Source organism: Simochromis diagramma, unplaced genomic scaffold, assembly GCF_900408965.1.
Source record: "Simochromis diagramma unplaced genomic scaffold, fSimDia1.1 OVJJ01000766.1, whole genome shotgun sequence".
Classification (NCBI taxonomy): domain Eukaryota; kingdom Metazoa; phylum Chordata; class Actinopteri; order Cichliformes; family Cichlidae; genus Simochromis; species Simochromis diagramma.
The window spans coordinates 346,804-374,796 of NW_024386828.1; the positions used below are offsets into that span (position 1 = coordinate 346,804).

At 41.3% G+C, this 27,993-nt stretch overlaps 2 protein-coding genes and 1 long non-coding RNA gene across 3 annotated transcripts; all 3 read right to left on the reverse strand.

Annotated features, from left to right (window-relative positions):
• Positions 1-811: 811 nt before the first annotated feature.
• On the reverse strand, positions 812-8,314 carry LOC120730822. The gene is made up of 2 exons (XR_005695211.1): positions 4,240-8,314; positions 812-3,724 (listed from the first exon to the last, which is right to left on the reverse strand). It is a non-coding gene; the product is annotated as an uncharacterized LOC120730822 (long non-coding RNA).
• Positions 8,315-8,324: 10 nt separating this feature from the next.
• LOC120730819 (RING finger protein 150-like) lies at positions 8,325-13,943 on the reverse strand. The gene is made up of 2 exons (XM_040027353.1): positions 13,336-13,943; positions 8,325-10,253 (listed from the first exon to the last, which is right to left on the reverse strand). The coding sequence occupies exons 1-2, from the start codon at positions 13,580-13,582 to the stop codon at positions 9,964-9,966; spliced, it is 537 nt and encodes a 178-aa protein (XP_039883287.1). The 5' UTR covers positions 13,583-13,943; the 3' UTR covers positions 8,325-9,963.
• A 7,789-nt stretch (positions 13,944-21,732) lies between these two features.
• LOC120730803 (tripartite motif-containing protein 16-like) lies at positions 21,733-27,172 on the reverse strand. The gene is made up of 2 exons (XM_040027296.1): positions 22,901-27,172; positions 21,733-21,951 (listed from the first exon to the last, which is right to left on the reverse strand). Exon 1 carries the CDS (start codon positions 26,909-26,911, stop codon positions 25,235-25,237), a length of 1,677 nt encoding a protein of 558 aa, XP_039883230.1. The 5' UTR covers positions 26,912-27,172; the 3' UTR covers positions 21,733-21,951; positions 22,901-25,234.
• Between the last annotated feature and the right edge of the window lie 821 nt (positions 27,173-27,993).

The window sequence follows — 27,993 nt, forward strand, 5'->3', positions numbered from 1 at the left end:
GTTATTTTGCGCCTTGGTTTTTCCACACGCTTCTTGCGACCCTGTTGACTATTTTGAATGAAACGCTTGATTGTTCGATGATCATGCTTCAGAAGCTTTGTAATTTTGAGACTGCTGCATCCCTCTGCAAGATATCTCACTATTTTTGACTTTTCTGAGCCTGTCAAGTCCTTCTTTTGACCCATTTTGCCAAAGGAAAGGACGTTGCCTAATAATTCTGCACACCTGATATAGGGTGTTGATGTCATTAGACCACACCCCTTCTCATTACAGAGATGCACATCACCTAATATGCTTAATTGGTAGTAGGCTTTCGAGCCTATACAGCTTGGAGTAAGACAACATGCATGAAGAGGATGATGTGGACAAAATACTCATTTGCCTAATAATTCTGCACTCCCTGTAGAAGTCACTAAAAAACACCTGAGGAATTGAAATGTGTCCATGGTGGGAATTGAACACATTTCAGAGTTCCCACCATAAAGGCATATGCTAAAAAAATATTACTGTTAGTATTTTTTTTTCCAATACCACATACACAAAGGTGAAATTCATGTGAATCCCGGACGAACTGCAAACGAGCAGATACAGAAAAAGATTATTTATGTGAATATGAATTTCATCAGATTTCTGAGGAAAGTTTACACAACACGACACTGAAAAAGGTTTTACCAGAAAACTAACTAACTTTTAATGAGGCTCAGATTCACGCATGCGCAGATAACCAAGTCCTCCACAAGAAGTTCTGTTTGTTTATAAACACTCCCCCACATGGCTGGGAAAACACAGTCGTTACATCAGTTCCCACGGATACGTTCACTCACTTTTAATACACAGAACCTGACATTACAGGTAACATTCTCAGATTTTCATTATTGTGTTTCATTTATTCTGTGCAACAGTGTCATTGTTTTCTCTGTGGAGTGGAAAGTTCAGATCATTATGAATATCAGAATGTAGTACGAAGGGAAATAAGCGTGCAGTGCTGCGCTTGAAACTTTAGAGTTTTCTGTTTGGTGACAGAGGCTGTTTTGACCTGTTTATTAAACACATAAACTTGAACACATGACCTGCCAGAACCAGGTTATGTCCCGAGCTCCGTTTTAAAAATGACTGGATAAATCCACATTGTTAGGTCTGTACTCGCAGACCTCGCTAACTCATAGACTTATCCCCGTGAACAAAGCAAGACACTCAGAGCTCAGTCCATTTTAACTTGAGAAGGAAGCCAGTCCAGTCAGGATCCCAGAGCTTTAAGCTCCTCACCTGATCCTAGCCAACTTCAACTTCAACTCCAGCCTTCCCTCACAGCCTGTTATTCAGTAAAAACAGTTAGAGAAACACCCCATTGTAAAACCCATATGGTGTGTCGTAAAAGCTAAGGCACTGTGTTTGCGTGTATGCATGCATATGCGAGCATGTGAGTGCGTGTATGTGTGTGTATGTGTATGTGTTTGTATACGTGACTTCCTGGTTACACGCGTTTTAAAAACATCTAACAACACCAAAGGGTTATCTCCCTTCACCCCGTATATGGTTTAACCCCTTTAACGGTCTATACAAGGCACAGTTGAGCCCATAAATGACAGGAAGTGAACATGCCTTACCTACGGTGGCCCTTGTTAAGGTTCAATATTGAGGAAGGGTACAAGAGGTGATCGAAGAATAACCACACTGATCCGGCCGGGTGAAGTCAAACGATGATTTTAATGAATACACGCGTGGGAAGACCATTCTGTACACAGACAGCAATTGATCTTCAACTTAATCAAAGCATAAACAGATTTTTATAGCATCAGGGTTTGATTTACTGACGCCCCTTCATGCGTCACAGACAGGATATAGACATACGTCAATATCAAAACAACACTGACTTTTACACAGTTCAAAAGAACATCATCTTCTATTTTCATGGCCGATTCCTCCGGTCAACCTTTCAGTTCCTCTTTCTTGCCGAGAAGACAAGGAACGGTTCCTCTTTTACCGAGACACTTTCACCGTTACAGCCAGACATGACGAACCTCTCTAAATAAATCTAACTCATGTGTGTGTGTCACGACCTCACATGCTCTTTGTGTCACCTCTTCACCTACTAACTGTCTGTTGTCCTTAAATGCTCTTTCTCAATTCACCTGTTGCACTTCTGACCTTTTACCAGACCAGAGGCTCACTGAGACTATATGTATGTCTTCTACTAAATAAATGTTTTAATCAAGAGCCTCTACTAAAAGCTTAATATAAAATGACCTGATATAAATGTTTTGTAAGCATGTACTGCAATTATCCTTCTATGGCTCCAAGTCACTTGCACAATAGATTGTCCGGACATCGCGCCGAACAAAGCTTCCAACCTCCAATTAATTGACCGAGCTCCAACTCTTTAATAAGCACAGATATGCATTGTGTATAAAATGGTCATAACTGCACCTGAAATACAAGGTCAACATAATAACTGTATGCATAACATCTTAAGGCCTTCTTAAAGCTATCTGTTACATTGTTAAAGCCTCGTCTTAGCCTGCTGCTCAAAATAACTTCCTGGTTTCACTTCTGCAAACTCTCCAAGCCTGTTTCCTGCCACTTAAGTCTTTCTGAAAGACACACACTGTTCAACCTCTAAACGCAATATAAACTACAGATTATATTATTAATGCAATGGTAATGATAATTTTATTTAACAATGGCAGTAAAATAATTTCCCTACTCCACATTCCCTCTCTCGACCTCTGGCACACCAGAGGTCGCAATACATTGTGTCCTCGCTCAGCAAATCAGACAACCTCATGTCATCTAATTGGTCCAGTAATAAACACCAGCTCCCATTCGAGAACACTCCATGTGTAAGCTTAGGTTTCCTTGGTCCCTCTCTGGTGGTTCACCAAGCCTCGGACCGCCAGGATCCTCACCCCCCTGTGGTCACCGAGATCTTCTGCAAAGGAAACAAAACACCTTTTCCTGCATCTCCCTAACTTATCCTATTTGGGACTCTTTAATCAAAAGCCTGATCCTAATTATGTTCTTAACTTATTGACTTGTATTTATATATATTCTTCAACGTTACTCATCCCTTTAAAACTCTTTAAGCCCTTATCTGATCATCAACATCCTGTCAAGTTCCTCCCTAACTTAAGTCACCTTTTTAACAAAAAAATCATTAGAACCAGCCTATTCTACTAAAAGCTCCTAAAGAAAAACAACCACTTTAATCAATTAAGTTTAAGCATATAAGCAATTACTCCTGTATACATTTCATCATAGCTAAATGCTGCCTAAAAACAACTCCTGTGTATTACACTAACTTCATTTTGAAACCTCACATTTCCTATGTTATAACCTGTTTTTTGGTATAACCTTTTTATTTCATTTTGCTCCTCTTAATGTAAAAATACCTTCTAATTCTAGTTTATCAGACTTAACCAAAACATATGCTTTCCTTCCTCTTTGGTCCGTCTTTAAGTTCAGTTAAAAGCTAAATGAATTTGAGGCCTTTTGCCTGGATTCAATACTGTCATGTGTGTTTCTGGACTCTGTGTCTGTAAGCGCGTGCAATCCTTCAATAACTTCAATAACTCATATCAAAAAATGGAATATGTATAAAAATCATTTCTATTTATAAGCTCTCCCCTTTATCCTAAAAATAAATCTATGTAATATCTGTATGTGTAAGCCTACATTATAACCACTTCTTCTAGAAATCAAAAAAGAAATCAAACCTGTTCTCCCCCTTGAACCCTCACTAATTTTCCCCCAATTTCCCTCTAAGATTTGTACACAGCTTTAAAACACTGGCATTGTATCTTCTAAACAGGATTCAGTTCACTTTAATCCTTTAACCTTAAGATAAAACTAACAGTTACAGTTTTACCATACCCAAATGATCAACAAACCCCAAAAAGTCCTAAAATGCTCCTAAATTATTAAACAATTAAATTATTAAACCCTAAATCCCCCCTTTATTTTGACACATGAAATGTGTCACAATACTATACAAAACTTAAAATGCTCAGTTTTCCCCACTCATGCTCCAATCTATGTCATAAAAATAAACTTAAAACAGAACAGTTATCAGTCATGTATTTCTTCAATTAATGGTAACTGAGTTACATCAAAAATGTTTCCCCTTTAACATTTGGCATTCTCCCAACAATATACTATAATCCCATAATCTAACACCAGTCAATAAAACAGAAAGTTTCTCTGGTAAAAGCCAATTGTTTGTCCACATGTATTCATCCTCACCTTCATCCAGTCACACACTCACATGCAGTCACACCATATATTTGCTAATAGTGGAGCCTCCCGTTCGACCAGATCCTCCACCCTCAGCAAAATGAGCTCATTCATTTTTTATTTTCCATAGGAAAATATTTCTTTATGCTTTTGGACTGGATTGACTCGCATAAAATCCTTTTTACAGGGACTTACGACCTGAACAGTCCCCACAGGTAGCTCTCCTCAGCCAATTGTAATCTGGAAAGCCCCCCTTATATTTGCTCTCCCGAGAATTTGTCAGTTCTGTTGCAGGCCTGCTTAAAACAGAAGTGAGAAAAATAGAGCTGATTATTAGCTCATGAAAACACAAAACAAAATCACCTGACAGGTTTTCTTTAAGTGCACTGTTACAAAAATAATGGGCCCCCTCTCAGACATGTCCATGTTTCCTAAAACTCCCTCTATTAAAAACAAAAACAACAACAACCCAAACCTAACTGACAGAATCACCCCATCACCACAACAACCTTAAACACACAAAAGTTTTGCCACCACATAATTTCACCTCCTCAATACACCGAAAGTCTCATTAAAACCACACAATTTGCACACAAAAATCACCCCCTTATGCTCTTTAACATACTCAAATTCAGCATAAGACCCCCTTACGACAACATATAATCACTAAACTATAAATTTCCTACCCAAATCTCTGCCATACTTCCTCTTCTGTCTGCTATGCTTCCTCTCCTGAAAGTCTCAGTCACACACACACTCCAGCTAATTTGCATACTGAGTCATATCTCAAGAAGTTGCTGTAACAAGAAACACATGTTTAAACATTATCTCCCTATTAAATTATTTTATTTCTTTCTACAGTGATCACTAGCGTTGATTACTCAGTACGAGAGCACTCCTAAGTCACTCTTTTAAAACTACTTTAATCACCGTTTCTTTTTCCATAACTCCCTTTGTCATATAGCTTCTTTTGAGTTATTCCTCAGCTTCAAACTCAAATGTATTTTATGTTTGTGTGTGTGAATTTGCATATGTTGCTTTTCCAGTGTGTCAGACTCCTTCATAATTTTGCCTTTAAACAGTCAATTTTCTCCTTCCCAAATTTGCTAATCCAAATTTTGATTTCCCACCTGAAATAGCAGCATTCCTTGTCCTCAGCCAGAAGGTAGGGCTCCACTTGCCACTTTTCCACCTTTGCCTCAGCCCAGCGGCTTTACCCTTGAGGTCCCGTCTTCTTCACTTCATCTCACCAGTGAGTCTGAGCTCACAGGGACTGAGTGGGGCCGAGTAATCGTGACTGTGCCTGCCTTAGGTTGTCCCAGGGTTTCGAGGTGGGATCTTACCCGTCATGGGCTATCCAGCCTTCCATACTCGCCTGATATGGGGACCAAGTGGGCAGGGGAGGGAACACACTGGCTCTGGAGTGTAAGCTGCTTCCTTCATTGCATCTTATATTAAACTATCTCACTCCTGATTCTTTCCTCGAATAATTTCACATGTAACAATTTGTGTATGTGTGTTTTCTATTCATTAATGTAATTGTCAGTTATTTTCTCTCTTCATTTTACTTTTTATCTGTTTGTTTGTAACGTTCTACTTTAGTTCTACTAAATCTTCATGTAAACAATACACCCTTATTTCACGCACACTCTGCAGTTTGCCTACGCACACACTTCTCTCTCAGACTTCCTCTGTTCACACACTTGCCTATGAGTTATTATTAGTTCTTTATTACTTTGTACAAATCACACAGAATCATTCAAATCGAGTACTCACAGCATTCACATCACAACCTTCAACGTGCTCACTTTCAATCCTGCAAGATGCAGAGATGGACATCTCCTTCACCTAACATAAAACTAAATTACCATATCAACATACAATTACTGAAATTCAAACTCAAATACACCATCTGTTTTAATAAAGTCAAAGAGTAAACGGGTGTACCAAGTGTATGTACTTATGTGTTTTTGAACTGAAAGAAAAAGAAACTCAAACTCTTATAATATCACTCATGCATCACTTAAATTAAAAACACTTTCAAACTTTAAAACATCCTACTTTACATCACCAAAGAAATACCTCTCACACCAAACTCTCTTATTTTATATTACAAAGACGTCTTATATTTACAACCACTGTCAGATCTGTCAGCTTTAGCGCCTAACCAATTTCGACAAATTTAAGTTAACGGTCTAACCGATAAAGTCCAACTTTTTTGTAATCAATTAACCAGTATCTGTCCAACAGTTTCTGGCCTCATCTCTAAAGTCCCTAACTCAATTTAAGAGTGTCCAACACCCAAGGTCCAACCTTTGCTGCCCAAAAAAGCGCAGATTACCGTTCCAAACGGTAAAGTGGTCCAACCACTAGCTATTTTGGAGGTTCCCAAGTTCTCCCCGGTTGCCGACCGTACTAACCCTATTCGCCGATAGGTCAGGGCCAAGCGTCCTCGGCCAGGAGGGAGCATTACCTCCGAGAACTGCGCTTCCTACCAGTCCAACTGGCGTTCTTGTGTAATTTATAATATTCTGGAACAACAGTAAAACACCCAACAAAGCGTAAGACTGAAGCAGGTCCAACCTTATAACCAAAAAATAACCAAATTCCCTAACCTACTAAAATCATTTCCAGCAGTCCAACTGCTTTGCTTTCCGCGGTCCAACCGCATTAAATCCTTTTAGCGGTCCAACCGCATTAAATCCTTTCCAGCAGTCCAACTGCTTTAAATCCTCAGTACTGTCATGAGATTCTCATCAAAATCAAAACAGACATCCACCAGTAATTTCAGTGAGTAGACTTAAATTTTATCATGTCCAATTTGGCACACTTTGGAAATAATTCAACAGGTAGTGCCTTACCTTTGGATAAGCCGGCTTATGCCCACTCACTTCGACCACTGGCACTCATGTCTGCCCGTCCGACCACCTTGGACCCCGGATTTCTCCGTCTAAACCTCCAACTCTCCCTCCTCAATAACCGGACGAAGCCCCCAAATGTTAAGGGTACAATATTGAGGAAGGGTACAAGAGGTGATCGAAGAATAACCACACTGATCCGGCCGGGTGAAGTCAAACGATGATTTTAATGAATACACGCGTGGGAAGACCATTCTGTACACAGACAGCAATTGATCTTCAACTTAATCAAAGCATAAACAGATTTTTATAGCATCAGGGTTTGATTTACTGACGCCCCTTCATGCGTCACAGACAGGATATAGACATACGTCAATATCAAAACAACACTGACTTTTACACAGTTCAAAAGAACATCATCTTCTATTTTCATGGCCGATTCCTCCGGTCAACCTTTCAGTTCCTCTTTCTTGCCGAGAAGACAAGGAACGGTTCCTCCTTTACCGAGACCCTTTCACCGTTACAGCCAGACATGACGAACCTCTCTAAATAAATCTAACTCGTGTGTGTGTGTCACGACCTCACATGCTCTTTGTGTCACCTCTTCACCTACTAACTGTCTCTTGTCCTTAAATGCTCTTTCTCAATTCACCTGTTGCACTTCTGACCTTTCACCAGACCAGAGGCTCACTGAGACTATATGTATGTCTTCTACTAAATAAATGTTTTAATCAAGAGCCTCTACTAAAAGCTTAATATAAAATGACCTGATATAAATGTTTTGTAAGCATGTACTGCAATTATCCTTCTATGGCTCCAAGTCACTTGCACAATAGATTGTCCGGACATCGCGCCGAACAAAGCTTCCAACCTCCAATTAATTGACCGAGCTCCAACTCTTTAATAAGCACAGATATGCATTGTGTATAAAATGGTCATAACTGCACCTGAAATACAAGGTCAACATAATAACTGTATGCATAACATCTTAAGGCCTTCTTAAAGCTATCTGTTACATTGTTAAAGCCTCGTCTTAGCCTGCTGCTCAAAATAACTTCCTGGTTTCACTTCTGCAAACTCTCCAAGCCTGTTTCCTGCCACTTAAGTCTTTCTGAAAGACACACACTGTTCAACCTCTAAACGCAATATAAACTACAGATTATATTATTAATGCAATGGTAATGATAATTTTATTTAACAATGGCAGTAAAATAATTTCCCTACTCCACACCCTGAGAGGCCAAACGGGCTGCAACTTCAGAAAACACTTGCAAAAAGAAAAATGCTGCAAAAAGAAAAATGCTGAGTGATACCAGTTGCAAAGAATTTTGGATCCACCTCCACCATCCAGAAAATCAACAACTGCAAATCATAGCATGCTGGGGGGAAAGCAAAAAGAAGTCAACTAGTATGTGTGTGTTTAGACAGATTTGAAACAAAGTAAGTTCCAAGGCACGTTGAGTCCAGCGGGAAGCTGAATTACAGTTTTCAAAGACCTGACACGGTGCAACAACTTGGCAATCCTGTAAAATGCTTGTCACAATAAGAATTCCCCCCCTACATTACACAAATCAAGACTTAGATATAGATAAAAGTATAAAGTGTCTATACATTTGGCTTGGTACATTACATACATACATAAGTAAAACAACAGGACCTGTTTGAAACAAAAATTGTCTTAATTCAGTTGCTTTCTACATGCTAATTACAAGGAGAGACTTGGGTCCTTGAAAATATTGCCTGAAAGAAAGCATGAATGCTGAAATCACAGGTAGAATTTGCATAGACTGTCTGCATGTTCAGGGACCTTTTACCCAAAGATTAATAAGGTTGCGCATGACCCTCAGACACACAAGGTGCATATAGTCCAGCACAAAACCTGAGACTAACTCCACACCCAGCTCATTCAGAGGTGACACCCCAGCGTGGTGCTCTTTGTATGCTATAGCACGAAAAGTCAAACTGTACTTTGATTACTCCAGGCAGTAACAAACAATAAAACCACACAACCCTTGCTGCTACACACTAAACTGTCTGACAGCAAAATTAAATCAATATACAGATATTAATAACATATTAATGTAATAATCTGACTTTTATAAGCAGCCATAGTCAGCAAATTCATAATGAAAGCAACAAACAACTCATGTTTTGATGAAACTGCAAACCCTCCTGGCCATTAATCACATAAGCTGTACATGCAGGAAAAAAAGGCTGATAAAGGAGCACAAAATTAAGACAAATCCAAGACATAAAACTAACTACAATAACAGATTGTATGCACAAATAAGGCATCAGTGAACACTTAGAAATCTTTAGAATTACAGCTAAATAAAAAAAATGTTTTCTTCAAATAAATGTGTAGATTCCAGCTAAATATATATCACAGAAGGAATTCTGATAAACATTAACACAGCTTAAAAACAGAGGGCCACAGCACAAATGCCACCTTAAAATGAAACTGAAAAATAATATTGAAACTGAAATAAATGTACTGAAAAGGTTTGTATTGAAAGTGAAAAAAATTGATACTGAAAAAAGATTAAATGAAAATGTAAATATAGAAATTTAAAAAAAAAAAGTTTTACAACCAGGTTTTCACACTTACATCTTTTTTATTCACTTACAATTCTTTTAAATCCATCACAGTGTGATATTAAACTGAACCATCACCTGATGGAAATGTTTATTATTAAACTCTTCGCCTTCATCTGTTTGAAGTTTAACAGGTACACGTCTCTCACTCAGAACAGAAAAGCAGATGCAACAGATGCTCCTGTCTTGGTTTGAAGACACCTGCATTCATACTTAGAAAATCCATCTGTACATGTCAGTAAGTGTCTCACATTATCATTATCTTCATTGTCTTCATAAACTAAGCAGAACAGCAGGAGACGCAGACCCGTGTTCGCGCCTGGTTCTGGTCTCCCGCATTGGTGTATCTGAACCTCTTGATGTAGCAGAAGATGAGCCAGACGATGGAGATGATCATCAGCACGATGAAGAAGATCGATACGAACACCACCGACGTCCTGCTCACGTACTTCTGCAGGTTCCTCGTCCCGATGGTGATTGTCATGGTGACCGTCACATTTCGTTCCAACAGCGATACGATCTCGCGGCCTTTTGGCTCCGGGATCATGATGGCGACGACCTCGCTCGCACCTGAAGATGAGGACAGGTGAGAAGCACTTTGATGGACACTGTACTTTTTACATGAGCTATAGAAATAAATATTGATTGATTGATGTCATCATTTTGGCCTAAAATATTTGTCAATTAAAAAAAAGGAGTAGAACTCCATGAGCAACAACCACCAATTACTAGGAACAGGAATAGGTTTCAAATATCAAGATGAATAAAAAATAAATCTACATTATTGAAGCAAGGATATCTAGTGGGCTTATATTTAAAAATCCACTTCCCTTTGGTTAAGTCCCCTTTCTCTGTCACTAGTATGGCTTTGTAATGTAGTTCATGTGGCTCTAATCCAGCGGTCCCCAAACAACTCACGAACCGGTACTGTCCGTGAGTTGTTTGGTAGCGGGCCGTGAAATTGGAGGCTGGATTTAAAGCAAACCAACCACTCAGGGCTTTTCCCCCCCTTCCTGGCATCCTTGTATACGCAGTGCTGCCATCTTCTGTTTCAGTCCGTTATTACACTCTTAAATCCTACTACTTATTCCTGCGAATAAACGACGCCTCGACTATTAAATTAGTCGTCGACGATTTTGATAGTCGACGTAATCGTGACTAGTCGACTAATCGTGGCAGCCCTAGTGTAGGCCTGCCAGGGATCCCTGAAGGGGTTTCCAGCTGTCAGAGAAACAGCTGTTACTTCACTCAGCAGCAGAGCGACTCAAAAGAACACCACTTACGGTGCTACAGAGCAGTCAGCCCTGTTATGTAACTCAGCGCTAAATGGTGACCAACATCAAACGTCACATGGAGTTTCTCTGGACATAATCAAATGACAGGACCCTGCTTTCCATAATCAGTCACTGTGGATGCAGCGGGGCTGGGAATCCCTGATCCACACGACTGTTTCTGTCAGAGAGGCACTGTGTGGATGACGCCCACTGACAGCATCGTTTAACAAATGGAGATTAATTGATAAAGAAGCATCACAGACCTTCAGTCAGCAACTCTGAGACAATATCTGATTTCTATCTCTTCCAATTCTATTTCTGGCAAAAAGTCTTCTTGCTGGTTATGAAGAGTGTATCCTTCCCCTTTAAACAATGTTTCACCTCCGGTTTGGCAGCGTTACACCTGCTGATTCCCCTGCAGGAATGTTTCCCCTGCAGCTTATTCACACTGCCCAAACCCACCGAGTGAGCAGAGTCATGATATCATTTATGTCATATGTTTTCCACGATCGCTATGAGACACAAATGGTCAGACTGTGAGTGTTAACACATCTTCGTATTTCATTCCCATCACACAAAAACACTAAGCAGTGCATGCCTGTTAAATTTGATGCTTCCCACACCAATGTGCAACACACTCGCTGTGATCTAGGGAATTGTGCATCACATCATCAGTTGTGTTACACTTTATTCTGCTTCAGCTGGAAGCTGATGAAGGCCATTCAGGGAATGTGTTGTTAACTCAAACTGGAAACGTAAGGCTGGAAACCCGTTTCAGAAATCCTCTGGATCGTACCATGTGTTTTTACACTTCCCACAATGCTCACTCTTGTGCTGCTTGTCCAGCTGCCTCACCCTCAGCTCACTTCTCTCCTCCTCCAGCAGCTACTAAAATAGGGAAGGTATGCTGAGATGATGCTTGCTGGCTGTGACAACCAGCCTCCCTTGAACACACTGCTGCACTCCTCCCCTGCAGCCGAGCCACAAACTACACTCCCCCAGAGACACCAGAGACAGAATTAACCAGCAATGATAAAAGAACAATTATCAAGGAAACACATTTCCTGGCTGTCTTTGCTTGTTATCAGCTCCCAACACACACTACTGATACATTTCCACACATGAGTGTTTTGAACACAGACCTCTCTACATTAGCTGGGAACACTGGGTTATGTTTTAAATCACAAAACACAAACAAGGTTTATTTGACAGTTTCAACAATTTACTGGACAAATTTACATCCAGGACAGAGAAATTCCTGCCTCTGTCATACAAAAAGAGGACAATATATTTAATTATAATACCAAAGAAAATAAACTGTTGGTAGATCCAATTTTTACACTTGAATCCTCCATCAGTGAAAATCGAACTCAATTCCAATAAAACAAATTCAACATTCATATAAAACAATCCAACATGCACCGATAACACAGCCCCCCCCCCCAAATTTTTTTCTTCCCATTTCCTCTAAGAACCACCACTGTGCAATACCAATCCTATGTATATATATTTTCCCCCTGTTAATGCTTTCCATATGTATATAGTGCTGCAGAACTTGCCTCCCCCCAGCATGTTTGCACTGAGTAGGAGATGCTCTGTATGTCATTATTGTGACTATACGGTTGTATAAAGGCATTCTATTCTATTCACCCCAGCAGAAAACTACCCAACTTAGAAAAGCTAAGCAAAGCCTCCTTCACAGAGGGAGGAAATTGAGTTAAATGCGCATTGTCATGGCTACTGAACGGACTCACGCGCAGACAGTTCTTTCAAGGAAACAAAAAGGGGATTTATTTACAATAGGGATCACCTTAGTGCAAAATATATGTACAGTGAGTTGGGAGGGGGTCCAGGGCTCCAGGGAGAGAAGGGGGGGGGGGGAATCCACACACGCGCTTCCTTTTCCACTCAGTCACCGCCACCGCTCCTCCGCACACACGCACTCCTCTTCAGCCGCACTCGCTCCAACACTCCACACACTGCCCCACTTGGACAGGTCCGGTGATTCGGTCCAGAATCTACAGACAGAAGGTCAAGGTTAGTTCCACAACATAAAACACATGTAGGCGATTCTTCTTTGAATATACCGCGAGCACGAACTCAGGTGGTTCGACGTTCCAGAGGTGAGCTGCTCTGTGCCACTGCCTTAAATAGCAGCTGGGGAAATCAGCCAGATCAGCCGCAGGTGGACACCATCACACGGGTGCGTGGGCCAAGAGTGAGAGCCCGTAATGAGCTCCACCCAGGCAGAGAGGAGGAGGAGAGACAAAAAACCAAAACTAACAACAACAAAACCTGTAGCCAGCGTGGGCCAACGAGAGAGACACGGGGACCGTGACACGCATTTATTTGGGTGAATAAAGCAGAGCATCATCTACCTGGGTGAGGCATGGTGATGGTGTCGTTCGTGTTGGTGGAGCCCACATTAAAGATGACCACCGCAGAGGCGTTGTGGGCTGCAGCGTGGCGGATCTTGTCCTTGTAGGTGCAGTTGCCCCGGGCTATGAGCGCCACCCAGGCCCCGGCCTGAGCGGGCACCGCGAAGCGGGTGTTGGGGTCGCAGGCCTGGCGGTCGAGCGGTGCTGCGGGCAGGACCAACACCCCCTTGGCGTTAGCAGTCTCCATTTCCAGCCTCCATCGTTAACTCGATGAGAAACATCCACGAAAAAACTCCTAAATGCGCACAACTGAAAGGAGAAATCACCACAGGAGTGACGCGACGTGAGCCCACCGAAGTGAAGCTACAGGCAGTTGGCTGTTGTGCCAAAATTGAAAATTTTCTGTGTTACAAGTTAAGACCTAAGTTTTGTCATTCCATCCAAATCCACATTCATCAGAGCTCCCTGCTCTGCTGATATTCTTGTATGCAACTGCGACATAAACTGCTTCCCCTCTCCACTCCACCTCCCAGTAAAAACGTCCAGTCAGACTCTCTCTACTCAGGACCTGATAACATCCAGTGAATCTGTCTGGATGATCAGAATAAGACTGTGGGGTTTTTTTTTTGGTTTTTTTGGGGGGTTTTTGCCTGTCCCATTTGGTTCTTTAGCCGTCAGAATTGTTGTCTGAAGACCAACAAGGATACCCAATGGATTTACTTTGCCAAATGGATCATCGTGGCATTACCTTATTGGTCCATTTGATCGATCTTTGTTTTTATTATTTATTATATTTTATTTTCAGATGTTACAGACGGGACAGACATGAGTGAGGGATAGGAAAGGGAGAAAGAAAGAGGAAGGAAAAGAAAAACAGAAGGGGAGAGGGACAGTGAGAAAGGGGGGGAGAAAAAAAATAAAAATCTCCTGGATCACCTGTTGAGAGAAGAATAGAAAACAAACAAAAAACAAAGCAACATACTAAACACAACACCATCGCATTAATCTAGCTAAGTGTAAACAGCAGTAAATACTAAATATTCAATGTTGTTGTGCAGCACGCAGGACAGACAGCGCACAATGTGCTTCGAAGTAGCAGCCAAGAAAGGTTTAAATCTACGAGCAGTGAACACCCGTGTGCATACCTGTGTGGATCAGCGCGCTTGTATTCAAATGGTTTCCACATGTAATGGTCTGCAAGAGGATGTAGCGAGCCATAGCCCCGTCCCCCAGGGCATGAAGCAGGCATGGAGGAGATCCAGGCCCCAGACAGAGGCCCTAGAGTGCGAGAGCCCAAGGAGGACCACCGGAGGGACATCCGTGCCACCTTCATGGGAAGGGCTGAGGATCCCCAGACGAGGCGTCAAACCTCTGACTCAAACCAGCAATCTGAACACAACAACAAAAGCAGCAGTGATCAACCTGGCATGGGTTTAAGCAGCCATGCAACACTTACAACAAGCAAACCAAAAGATGTTGAACTGGTTTTAACTCAGCAGACTGACTGCACTGATAAGAGGTTTCAGCAGAGCACCACTGCTACAGGGAACATGGTGGTGGTTTTAGACAAATGCACGTTGGTTCCTGAGCTAAAAGTGTTTGGCAGTGGCGACACCCTCACAAGTCATAGCGAAAACAGACATGTTGGTCTTCATCAAGATGATGTGACAATCACAGATTTGGAAGAAGAGAAAGGGGATGAATTGCAAGTGGATAAGGTGCATAATAATTGCCAACTGATTGTAAATCCAAAACAATCTGATGAGCAAGTCGGTGAGCTCAGCTCTTCTTCAACACCAAGAGAGGGCGATGAGGGGCAAGAGGATAAGGTGGTTGTATGGTGTGTGACGGGTGTGTGCGAGGCTACAAGTGACACACAAAGCACCTATGCAGAAACTGAAAAAGATCAGCATAAGGGTGACAACCAAGGAGGAAACAAACAAACTTCCTCTGCTTTAGCCAATGACATGCCTTCAGAACCTCAACCGGCCAATGAAAAACCAGTGCCTGTACCCATCAGCAGCCAACCAGTGCCTGTCCCCCGCTGTGTTAACACATCACTGCTTGTTTCTTCCTCTGTGTGGCGCCTGAAAGAACCTCCAACACCTAATGTAGTGCCTGCTCTCACAGCAGATGCTTCTGAGAAAGATAAAGAACTGGAGGAAGAAGCAGAAGTGTCCACCAACAGGAACAGTGATGGAGTGACCGTCTCAAAACAATCAACAGAAGAGAAAAGCAAAAACAACATGGCTTCTAAAGACTCAACCAGTAAAACTGCAAAAGCAGCTTCTTCCACCAAAGTAAAAGCACAACCAGCAACTCCATCTAAACTACCCAGCAAGAGCCTTCCTACGTCTAAAGTCCAAACTAATGGGAAGAAACCTACCCCAAACACTATCTCTGCATCTGGCAAATCCAAATCTATCCGGACCCTCACAACCTCCGAGAACAAGGACATGAGGAGGGTTGTGCCAATATCCAGGACCAACAGAAGTCCATCCAGAATCAAACATACAGAGAAGAATCGAGGCTCCTCCAGCACCGCAGTGCCCACCAGTCTGACTCCCTCAAAACGAAGCAGTGCTTCCCCTCGACGAGTAGCGAGGCCTGCAAATGCTCCTTCATCCCGACAATCTGGGATCCCCAAGACTTTGGATCCAAAGGACTCAAAGAACCAGAATGTTTCAGGTACTCAGCCATCTGCCCGAGAACAGAACAAGGACTTTCAGGGAAAGATGTCCAGCCAAAAGCCCTTAATGAAACCTAAAGCCCAGCAGGAGGAGAAGATCTGTCGCTCCACACTGCGGGCACTCTCTCAGGGTGGAAGAAGTGGAGCAGGAGGCAGCGTCAGTGCTCCTGCCACTCCTTTGCGCAAAGCCACTAGCTCTTCATCATCTGTGTTTCCAGGTTTTGCACGGAGCACAGCCTCTTCTTCTTTCAGACGTACTCACACCAACCTTGCTGTTCCTGCTGCTTCCCACTCCCCCAACATTGAGTCAGACCCCTCCCCCAAACCTTCTTCCAACACCTCCTCCCCTGTTACCCCATCCAGCACCTCCTTGCCTATTACGCGATCAAGATCACTAAGAGTCCATGCGTCAGCAAGATCCTCAGATGTCCAAAAACTCTCCCCCTCCTCACAGAGGAAGTCTCAGAGCGTCAAATCATCTCCTCGTGCATCGCGCCACGACTTGCTGGCTCCCCCTAAAGGCCACAGACGGAATGACAGTGACAGTGACAAGTCCGCTCATTCTCAGGACTCGGTCTTGCCCACAAGGCCGCGCTGGAGATAAACTCTTGGTTGTTTTGTTTTGAGTGAATGCGTGTGTGAATGGGTGGATGACTGGATATGTAAAGCGCTTTGGGGTCCTTAGGGACTAGTAAAGCGCTATATAAATACAGGCCATTTTTACCATTTTGAGGATTTTTTCCTAATCACTCCTCCTTCAGGAAAGTCAGGAGATACACTCCATTATGAAATGTAGATACATTTTAAAATGTTCAAGTTTAATTTGAGTAATAAAGGAAGATACAATGAGATTGTCTCGTATGGATTTAAATCTTGTTTGTTACCTTGTTTGTTTGTTATTATAAGGTTTAAGTGCAGCGGAGCTGAAAAGTTCACTACGTTTTCTTTGTACTATATTGTCCTTGTAATGTACTTTAAACAACCACAGAGGGAAAAAACAACTTGTTTTCAAGGTATATTTGTATTCTTTCTAAATCTATTAATTGAGAGTACATTCCAAGATTAATGACAATAATGACCTCTCCTCACGACCTCAGGAAAGCCGATGTCTTATCAGAAATCACAGACCTTTTTGTTTTGGTCAGAGTGAAGCTCTGAGATCTCTGGATGAGTCGGGAAATGACTACAGCCTGTGACGTGATTGCTAACAAGCTTTCAGTCAAAACCACACTAACACTAGCAGTTCTGAATACTTTGGTGGCCGTAGCCATGACTTGATCTCTCCTATTAGGCCTACAGACACTTGAGTCAGTCTGTCCGTTAATCCACAGACTAAAGGCTCCTACTATGAGAGTAAGGGGTACGCCGTATTGTATGAAAGAAACTATTACAACCAACATACAAACTGCAAATTTAAACACTGAATTGAAAGGAGGGGAGCTAAAAAACGGAGTGAATAAAATCTAATTTCATTTTATTTGTACTCCCTTTGATTTATTCCTGTGGTACTTTTTTCCTTTTTGAAAGAGAAATATCTGCAGCTATAAAGATGTACATCTTTGGAGTATCCTGAAAATTCTGCAGTTTTTAAAGGTCATGTGACTGAATGCCTTTTCGATGCACAAGCACCTTTAACTGCACGAACCGTGCTGCAGAATCTCTTTAATCCAGGCTGGACTTATATAGAAATAATAATATTACTACAATACTAATTGTGTTTTTATAAAGCCTGACATAACTAATCTTTGAGAGCGGTGGTGTCTTTTTTAAAAAACATGATCAGTTTAAACAAGGAGATATTTATAACTCTGATTAAAAACAGACACTTTCTGTCTGACTTGGAAAATTCAAGTTGTGTTTTCATATGAGGACATTTTTATGTTTATCTGTCTTTATTTATGTATGTATGTGATGTTTCCCTACTAATTAATAAAGCATTGTTCCTCAGTCACTCTGCACACTTCATTCAAAGACTGTATTGCACTTTTTCCTGCCAGAAGACAATGTTTTAATTGAAATAGACTGAAATATCTCGCTTCAAGTGGATGAATGTCTGGAAACATTCACTTTAAAACCAAGAACATTTGAAACTATATACACATTTCCTATTCTTACAGCTGCATTTTGTATCTAATCTTGAGCAGAACGTCTGTGTGTCTGCACCTCTCATTAATTCTGGTCTTGTATCATATTTAAAACAGAGAAACTAAAGCAATCGAGACCATCATCAATCTCAAAATCATCCATTTTTATAGTTCTTAGAGTTCAAGAAACAAGCACAAATGTGTTTTTGCTTCTAGGTTTTCTGTAGTGATGTAACAACGCTGAAGCTAAAGTAACTGTAGTGATTTGTGTAGAGGAAAACGTCTCTGTGGCAACATCACTGCCAACGTGTTCATCTTGAATGTGTTATTAGAGTTAAAAAAAAACTTTTACAAGTATCTTTGATTTCTTTAAACACTGTAATAAGAATTGTGCTTTCAGGCGTTACTGCTGTTCTCTGAATATTTGTCAAGTCTAAAACCTTCTCTGTAACCCCTACAGATGGCTGTGTGTAGAAAATCCCAGTAGTTTCTGAAATACTCAGAGCAGCCTGTGTAATACCAACAACCAAACCTGTTAAACTTCTTTTCCCTATCTACGTCCATAAATGCGTGGAGCTACTGCTATGTGATTGGCTAATTAAATATTTGCATCGGTGAGCAGTTGTACAGGTTTACCTAATATAATCTTTCATTATCTCGTTTACAAACCCGTCAATCTACATCATGTGTGTCAAACTCGAGGCCTGCGGGCCACATCTGGTCCAACGTACATTTATATCCGGCCCGCGAGATCATTTCTATATAGATTCAGAGTCGACTGCAGAGGTGCCCATTGTGTCCCAGTCAAACAGTGCTCAGCAGTTATTAGGTAAGATGACGTCTTTCTGTAGTTCATTATTCCAACAAGCAAAAAGTATTAAAGTGATGTTTACATTGTGTATTTCAGACAGTGAGATGCAGAAACTGCAGGCCACAGGAGAAATGTAGTTTTCTGTAGTTGTTCAGTATCTAGAGGATACGTGTCAAACTCGAGGCCGTGGGCCACATCCAGCCCAGCATACATTTATATGCCTGCAAGATCCTTTTTATATAGATTCATTCATTCATATTGTTATTCATGGCTCGGCAAAATAAAGCGCTAATGAGACAAAATCTACAGATTCAATAATTCAGAGTGTCAATCAAGTCCAGTTTCTGTTCTGTGTCAGGGTCTGGGTCTGCGACCCATCTTTTTGATTTGTTTTTATAGTTTTTTCTTCTCTCCCATGATAATGAACATATGTTAAGTTCTGGTGTTGATCATCATTTAGGTTTTAGCTGAGTTTCATCATGGTTTAGATTTTCTTCTACGGCCTTGTCTGTTCTTGTTCACAGCATTATGCGGTCTGTCTTTTACTTTCAGTATGCTTGTGTTTAAGTCTCCCTTGTTGGTTCGTCAAGCTTGCTGTGTGTGTGCGTGTTTTAGTGTCACTTTCCCTGTGGTGTCTGCTGTTTCCTCATGTGTTTCCACTTTCCCTAATCTCCTTTGTGTGTATTTAGTCTGTGTGCCTTCTTTCTTTGTCGAATCGTCTGTGTTACCTCCTTCCATGTAGTCACAGTTCTCATACAGAAAGTAGAAGAGCTAGTGTTAGGGTTAACTCTAACAGTAACCCAGATATTGGCAAATGTGAGCTTGAGTAGAAATACGGTTGCTGATCGGGTTTGTGAGATGACCACTGATTTAAGAACACAGTTGTGTGAAAGAAGCAAATACTTTATAGCTTACTGTGTTGCTGTGGATAAAAGTACAGACATGATGGACATTACACAGCTGGCCATCTTCATCCGTGAAGTGAACTCCAATATGCCCGTTTCAGAGGAAATATTGGACATTAAATCGATGCACGGTACAACGACAGGAAAAGACATGTTTGAAAACTTATGACGGTTATTAGAAGTTATTCTTTATTCTAAGTGTATTTATTCTGAAACAATATTCCTGTCTGTTTTTATTCATATTTATGTTCGAAAAACATTGTTTTAGTGTTTTCAATAAATGCTTACCCTGTTTGGCACCTCTGATCTACAGCAGCTGCATCCTTCACAGCCTTTGTGATACGGACTCTCCCTGGTGACCAGAAACAAGAGTCCTTCACCAGTCCTGTAAACCAATTGCAAATAATTTTGGATCCACCTCCACCCGAAAATCAACAACTGCAAATCATAGCATACTGGGGGGAAAGCAAAAAGAAGTCAACTAGTACTGCATTCCCAGTGGCACATATTCAGACTTCAGTGGCAAAAGCACCATTTTCCATTTTAATTCATCAACTAATACAACATGCATGTGTTTAGACAGATTTGAAAGAAACAACAAGGCATGTTTAGTCCAGCAGGAAGCTGAAAGGGCATTACAGTTTTCAAAGACCTGACACGGTGCTTTGACAACTTGGCAATCATATCAAATATTTGTCACTATAAGAATTTCTCCCCTACATTACACAAGATAAGATAAAACTTTATTAATCTCTCGGGTGGGTTCCTCTGCGAAATTCTGTAAAGATCGGCACCCAAACAGGGACTTGAGCCCTGGCCCCTTAGAATAAAAGTCTGATGCTCTAGCACCTGAGCTATCCAGGCTCAATAATTGCTTATTAATGTAATAGTCTGACTCTGCAATGTATAAGCAGCCATAGTCAGCCAAGTCATAATGAAAGCAACAAACAACTCGTGTTTTGATGAAACTGCAAACCCTCCTGGTCAATAATCACATAAGCTGTACATGCAGGAAGCAAAGACTGATAAAGGAGCAGGCACAACATTCAGACAAATCCAAGACATAATGAAATGAACCACAATAACTGTGTATGCATAAATCAGGTGTCAGTGAACACGTAACGATCACAGATCTTTAGAACCACAGCCAATTTTTCCCCAAATAAATGTGTAGATTTTAGCTAAATATATATTATAGAATCAACACCATGGGCATTTCAGATTTCACACAGGTGGTTGGTTGTTACACTCTGGAAATGTGAGTGTTATGGAGCCTCTGTGTGTGCGTGGGGTTAAAATGATGCCACCTTAAAATGAAACTGAGAATAATTAACACGAAAATGTTGTATCGAAAGGGGAAAAAATGAAACTGAAAAAAAGGTGAATTGAAACCGTAAAATGTGCGAATAAATTTTTTTTCTATTATTAACTAAGTTTTGAAACCTACATCTTTGTGTTTTTTTTGCTTACATCTTTTTTTCCAATTTCAGTTTGCTGGCAATGTTGCTGTACGAATGAGTATTACAGCCACATTAAGAAAAACTATTATAGATAACATTGAAAATAAAGTTTCAATTTTGAGATTAAAATCGTAATTTAATTGAGAAAAAAGTCCAGATGTGGAGATTACAGTTGTTTCAAGACAAACTGCAACAGTTGCTGTACCCTCTGAGTTAATGTAATTGTGCTTCCGTTTAGTCTCCATGCAGGAAATGATTTCTCTTTTAGCACACAAACACAGTGTGGTGATCAGCAATAGGTGAAAAGATGGTGTGGAAAGCTGCATCTCATCAAAAAAACACACCAAATGAAATCGAGGGTTACAGCATGAGGAAGGAAGTAATGAAGTACAAATACTTTGTTACTGTAATGATGTCACCATTCACTGAGGACTCACATGCAGGACTCTTCACTTTGAGGAGAAATAGTTTATTACAGCAGGTATGTGTACAGACAGTGCAGGGAATTGTGCTATATACAAGTGTGACGGGGTCCAGGCTCCAGGAAATCCAAGGTGGGGAGGACAGGGAAAGCTTCTCTTCGCTCACTCACTGCTCGCTATAGCCACTCTCCAATCATTCAAAACTAAGGATCTGCTCCGGGAAAACAGGGCCACGTCCAGAGGAACTAAACACAGAGTGTACACATTAGAATGAAGGCACAGAAATAGCAAGAGTCTAATGCTAAGAGACCTTTAGGAGACCTTCATTACTTTAGGTTTAACACCTTTAAGGGGAGTTATTATTTTGTCACTGCGAGCCTCAAATCAAACTGCTTTGAGATTAAACAGTAACACATGAAATTCATTCCTGTTGGTGTATTAATCACCAGCAATATCACAGAAAAAGAAATAAAAGTGGCAAAACTATGTGTCATAGTCAGGGCTTCAAGTGTTTCCTTTTTCTTGCTTTTGGCCCAACGACTGATTGTAAAGCTCACATGTAAGTCTTCATGTTTTTAAATCAGATATTGGTTCTGTACATGTGACATTATGTTTTTTCATATCCTGAAACGTGCTGCTAAACAAACTGAGGCAGACTAACTGTGCTATTTAAAGGTTGCAGGTTAGTGCAGGATAAACAGGTTAGTTTGCTGCAGAACAGTGTGTGACTGCTGCACAGTGGCTGTGGTTTCATGCTCAGAGTTTGATTACATCAAGTGTAGCAGAGATGAATTTGAAGATTCACTGAATTTCACCTTCATACCAGCTGAATAGTGTCTAATAAAAAGAGCATAAACAGTTTACTGTCAGTGTAGAGGATGGAAATCAGTTCAACTAATGAAACATCAGCTGACATCTGGTTGAATTCACTTGTGTAAATCCACAAAGAGCAGCAGGTCAGCTGATCACAGCCTGTACATTCAGAAAATCTACTGGAGCTCTCAGCAGTAATTATACTGAGTCGTGAATGTTTTCCCCACACTGAGCTGTTGCAACTGATTTTAGGGTTCCTCCACCTGCTGAATCCACTTTAACCCCTGACTGCCCATTTTACTGTTTAGAGACAAAGTCACCTTCTACAATGTAGGCAACAAAAAATAGAGCCTTTTTCCTAGTGTAAGTCCAGAAACTCACCTCAGACATGTTGTTCTTTTCCTCACTCCACCGCAATCCTGGAGAAACGCCCCTCTCTGTAGCTTTGCTTCAGCATTTAATAGTGAGTGAGTCCTGCTCCCATGTCATTCCCTCCATGTCTCGCCTCGACCTTCATGATCCCTGCTATAAATCAAGTTTTCATTCAAATCAAACAAACATGTACTGAGTCAGCTTTTGGCTCCAACCTCTTTACACCGGCTGCTCGGCCTTGACAGCACAAGGTCCTGGACCACGTTTACACGTCTTCATAAGTTAACAGATGTGAAGTATTTTCACATACGGTCCTTAAAGCTTCTGTTAAAACGTTCCACAAAACTTGGTTTAATCAATGTGTGATGTTAAACTGAACCATCAGCTGATGGAAATGTTTATTATTAAACTCCTCGCCTTCATCTGTTTGAAGTTTAACAGGTACACGTCCTTCACTCAGAACATCCTGAAAAGCAGATGCAACAGATGCTGCTGCCTTGGTTTGAAGACACCTGCATGCATACTTAGAAAATCCATCTGTACATGTCAGTAAGTGTCTCACATTATCATTATCTGCTCAATATTCACCCATATCAGCCAAATCAGCCTCAAACTGTTTGTCAGTTCCACTAATCAAAACTCTGTTTCTGGGGAAAAGTCTTCTTGCTGGTTAATAACAAAGAAATAAACTGTTGGTAGATCCACTTTTTACAACGAATCATCCATCAATAAAAATCTAACTCAGTTCCAAAACAACAAATTCAACATTCATATAAAAAATCCAACCCTGCAGGGATCAAACATCTGATCAAACACCAGGGTTGGACACAGACTTTCTAATCTGACATCACAAAGTTATTCTGAAGCTGTAAATCTAATTAAAAACTCCCCAAAACTACTAAGAGAAAACCCTTAAAAGGTTCAGTGATAGAAGGAAAATCCTTTACATGTAAAATCAACAGAGGTTCCTGATAAACAGACTAATAAATGAAGAATAACTGAACAGTTTCTGTGTCATGAGTAAAATTTCAGTGAGTATGAATCATCTCCAGGAGGTAAAAGGGGTTGGAGCTCAGCATCAGTCAGAAGAGGAAGATGAGGTGATGAAGAAGAGAGCGTTCAGTGGAAAAAGGCCAGTGAGTTCATGTAAATGCTGCTTCTGCTGTAAGAAACAGACCTAAAAGTGAACAAATGCTCCATGATTCTCATTTCTATCCATCATCTTGAACACTGACTATAAATGTGTTCACTTCATTATTGTGTGATTTGGTTTCTTCACGTGTCTCCTTCAGTGCAAATAAAGGACTGTTAGAGTGTGTGCTGTGTGTTTGTCTGAAGCATGACAATCCTTTCCAACAAGTATTTCCAGCTGTTTGTCTCCACTCTGCACTTTAGTCTTTCTTCCTGTCATGTCTGTGTTTGTCCACCAGGTGTCTCCCTCAGCTCATTTTCTCCAAATCAGAAGCTTCAGATTTGTGGAGACGCTCTGCCTGCCAGACACAGCTCAGGACAAAGAAACATGTCTATCCTCCACAATATACAGGCCTGTGTTATTTAGTTCAACAGTCCCCAACCTTTTTGTGTGTCACCGACCGGCTATTAAGGTGTTGTTGATAAACACAACAAAATAAAACCAGTATCGGTACAAAAAAATGTTTTCTTCTCTTGCTGCCTGGTCTGTCTGGGGCCCGGGGGTTGGGGAACACTGATTTGGTTTTTAATATTTAAATGTATAAATAAGTGAGTGTGATCAAGCTTTTCATCGCAAAAAGACATTAAATGTCATCACTGTAGATACAATAATAATAATAATAATGATGATAATATAATATCAAAAACCTCAAGGATTAATTTTTTTGTTGCATTTTAAAAGTTCAAACCTCAAAGACATTAAGTTTACAGTCATATATGATCAAGAAAATCAACAATCTTCACATTTCAGAAACTGGAAGCAGCTTTAAATGTGACTAAAATAATGATAAAACACTCAATTCTCTAATCATTGACTAACTGATGAATCACTGCAGCTCCAATATATTGTTGCATTTGACAACCCACTACAGCAACTACAGAATAAAACCACTAACCAGACTGATGACAGATTTCAAACATGCTGAATATGAAGAGTAGTATCATTGAAACTCACATGATTATCAGCCATAAGAACACATTCAGATTTATATTGATGTAAGGTATATAAATGTAAGTACAGTTTGAATCAGTGCAATATTATTTTCACACATCAATGGACCACTGAACTTCTCAGCTTCTAAAATGTAAAGCCTCATTTAGAAACTACACAAGTACATATAATGGTCAGGGATCAACATGAACCTGTCTTCTTTATTTGACTTTAATCAACTCTGCAGTGGCTCCATCAGAGTAATAAGGAAAAAGTCCAGCATAGAGCGGCTGAGTGAATGTGGTCTGGACTCTGTGGAGGAGAGTCATGGTTTCAGAGACGCTGTAGAAAGACAGAATACCTGCTCTGTGATCCAGGTACACTCCTACTCTGGAGGACCGAGAACCTGAGAGGGGAGTTTGGACATTGTTGTGCAGAAATATATAACTGTTTGTGTCACAATCTAATGCCCAAGATTTGTCATTGAATCCAAATAAACATTCATTGCCAAACCCTGCTCTGCTGATATTCTTGTATGCGACTGCTACATAAACTCCTCCCCCTCTCCACTCCACCTCCCAGTAACAACGTCCAGTCAGACTCTCTCTACTCAGGACCTGAAACCTTCCAGTGAATCTGTCTGGATGATCAGAATAAGACTGTTGTTCTTCCATCAATGTTACTTTTCTGTTCCCCTCAGATAATAACAGATGTCTGTTTGCTGTGTTTGGATCCAGTGTGATTTCATGTGAATATTTTAAGAATCCAGCTCTGGTCTTTGGCTCTGCTGGTGACAGTAAAACATCCACTTCAGTGACTGTCAGTGAGATGTTTGTCCATTCCTCTCTCAGAATGTCCTGTAGTTTATCTCTGGTCTCTGACACAGCTGCTGTCACATCCTCAAAGTAGCTCAGAGGACGAATATTGATGCTGGATGAGTGTGTAGACTCACTGAGTGCTGACAGTGAGGGGTAGTTGTGTAGAAACTGGTTGTGATCCTCTGTGTGTGAGAGCTGCTCCAGCTCGCCGTCTTTCCTCTTCAGCTCAGCGATCTCCTGCTCCAGCTTCTCCTGAAGCTCTTTGACTCGACTCACTTCAGTTTCCTGCTGGGATCTGACCTGCTGCTTCACATCAGAGCTTCTTTTCTGGAGGAGACGGATCAGCTCAGTGAACATCTTCTCACTGTCCTCCACTGCTTTATCAGCAGAGCCATTGATGGCCTCCACCTCCTGTTGAAGCAGCTTCACATCTTTCCCTCGCTCCTGGATTCTCTGCTGGATGTTTAGTCGTCTCACCTCGAGCTCCTTCTGCTTCTCAGTCCTTTCTGCTGCAGCTGGGACTGTTTCATGGCCTTTATGTTCATCCACTGTGCAGAGATAACAGATACTCTGCTGATCAGTACGACAGAAAATCTTCATCACCTCATCATGACGAGAGCAGATGTTGTCCTGGAGCTTCACAGAAGTTTTAACCAGCATATGCTTTTTAAAAGTTTGAGATTCATAGTGAGGTTGGAGGTGTTTCTCACAGTAAGAGGCCAGACAGACTAAACAGGACTTGATGGCTTTCAGCTTCCTCCCAGTGCAGACATCACAGGCCACATCTTCAGGTCCAGCATAGCAGTGATCAGCTGGAGCAGCTTGGAGTCCAGTCTTCTTCAGCTGCTCCACTAAAGCTACAAACATGACGTTTTTCTCCAGGACAGGCCTCGGTGTGAAAGTCTTCCTGCACTGAGGGCAGCTGTGGATTCCCTTCCTGTCCTCTTCATCCCAGAAACTTTTAATACAGTTCCTGCAGTAGCTGTGTCCACAGGCTGTAGTCACCGGATCCTTCAGTAAATCCAAACAGATGGAACAAGAGAAGGTTTCTCGGTCCAGCTGAACTCCTTTCTGCGCCATTTCTCCTCTCAGTGTCAGTGACTGTGTGAGTTTCGCTTCCTTATAACTGAAACTAGTCTGAGCTCTGATCTCAACAACATGTTTCTGCAGTGAATGGAGCCTGTCAGCTCTTACACGTCACCACATGTTGGTTACACCCATCTTCAAAGTGCAGATCTGAAGGGGAGGGAACGAGGAAACACGTGGACAGAGAGGAGGTGCTGTGTTTAAGAGCAGGAAGAAGAGGGAGGGTTATCAGGCTGTGCTTCACTCCAGGAAGAGGAGCAGTTACAGAGTGATACTGTGTGTTTAACCCTTTTATTTACTGCTCACTTCAACTTAAGCTTGTTAACCCTTTCTTCTATATAAATAAATCACACTTTGTGTGTTTTTCTTTCTGTGATTTGAGATCATCACATATTTATTTCATAAGAGCAGAGATCCTGGCCAAACTGGCTGAGGTGCAGCTTCCAGAATCCGAACTGAAGTTGCTGTACACCACTTCCAAACTGGGAACAGGAGAAAAGCTCTTGGGCGATCGTGGCTCAAGAGTTGGGAGTTCGCCTTGTAATCGGAAGGTTGCCGGTTCGAGCCCCGGCTTGGACAGTCTCGGTCGTTGTGTCCATGGGCAAGACACTTCACCCGTTGCCTACTGGTGGTGGTCAGAGGGCCCGGTGGCGCCAGTGTCCGGCAGCCTCGCCTCTGTCAGTGCGCCCCAGGGTGGCTGTGGTTACAATGTAGCTTGCCATCACCAGTGTGTGAATGTGTGTGTGAATGGGTGGATGACTGGATATGTAAAGCGCTATATAAATACAGGCCATTTACCATAATTTTTACATGTTATACGCACAAAAGAGCACTTTTTAAATGTTCAATGTTCAGCTGGAAATGAATGTGAAACTTTGATGATGATCTCAAATCACAGAAAGACACAAAGTTCTGCTCTCTAGGTGAACCAATCCTTGTCCACCTTCCTCTTGGGCAAAAAAAAAGTACTGCCTGGAGTACCCAGTGTCGATTGTCCCAAAAGAAATAAACCAACAAAACTTGAAGGTCATGTATCACACCAGGAGGGGGTTCTATACAAGCTAATCGATGCCATA

Coding starts and splice junctions, on each gene's coding strand:
- LOC120730803 (XM_040027296.1), bottom strand. CDS start 26,911: ATGGCGCAGAAAGGAGTTCAGCTGGACCGAGAAACCTTCTCTTGTTCC.
- LOC120730819 (XM_040027353.1), bottom strand. CDS start 13,582: ATGGAGACTGCTAACGCCAAGGGGGTGTTGGTCCTGCCCGCAGCACCG. Junction 10,254..13,335: donor CATCACCATGCCTCACCCAG/GTAGATGATGCT, acceptor CCTCATCTTCAG/GTGCGAGCGAGGTCGTCGCC.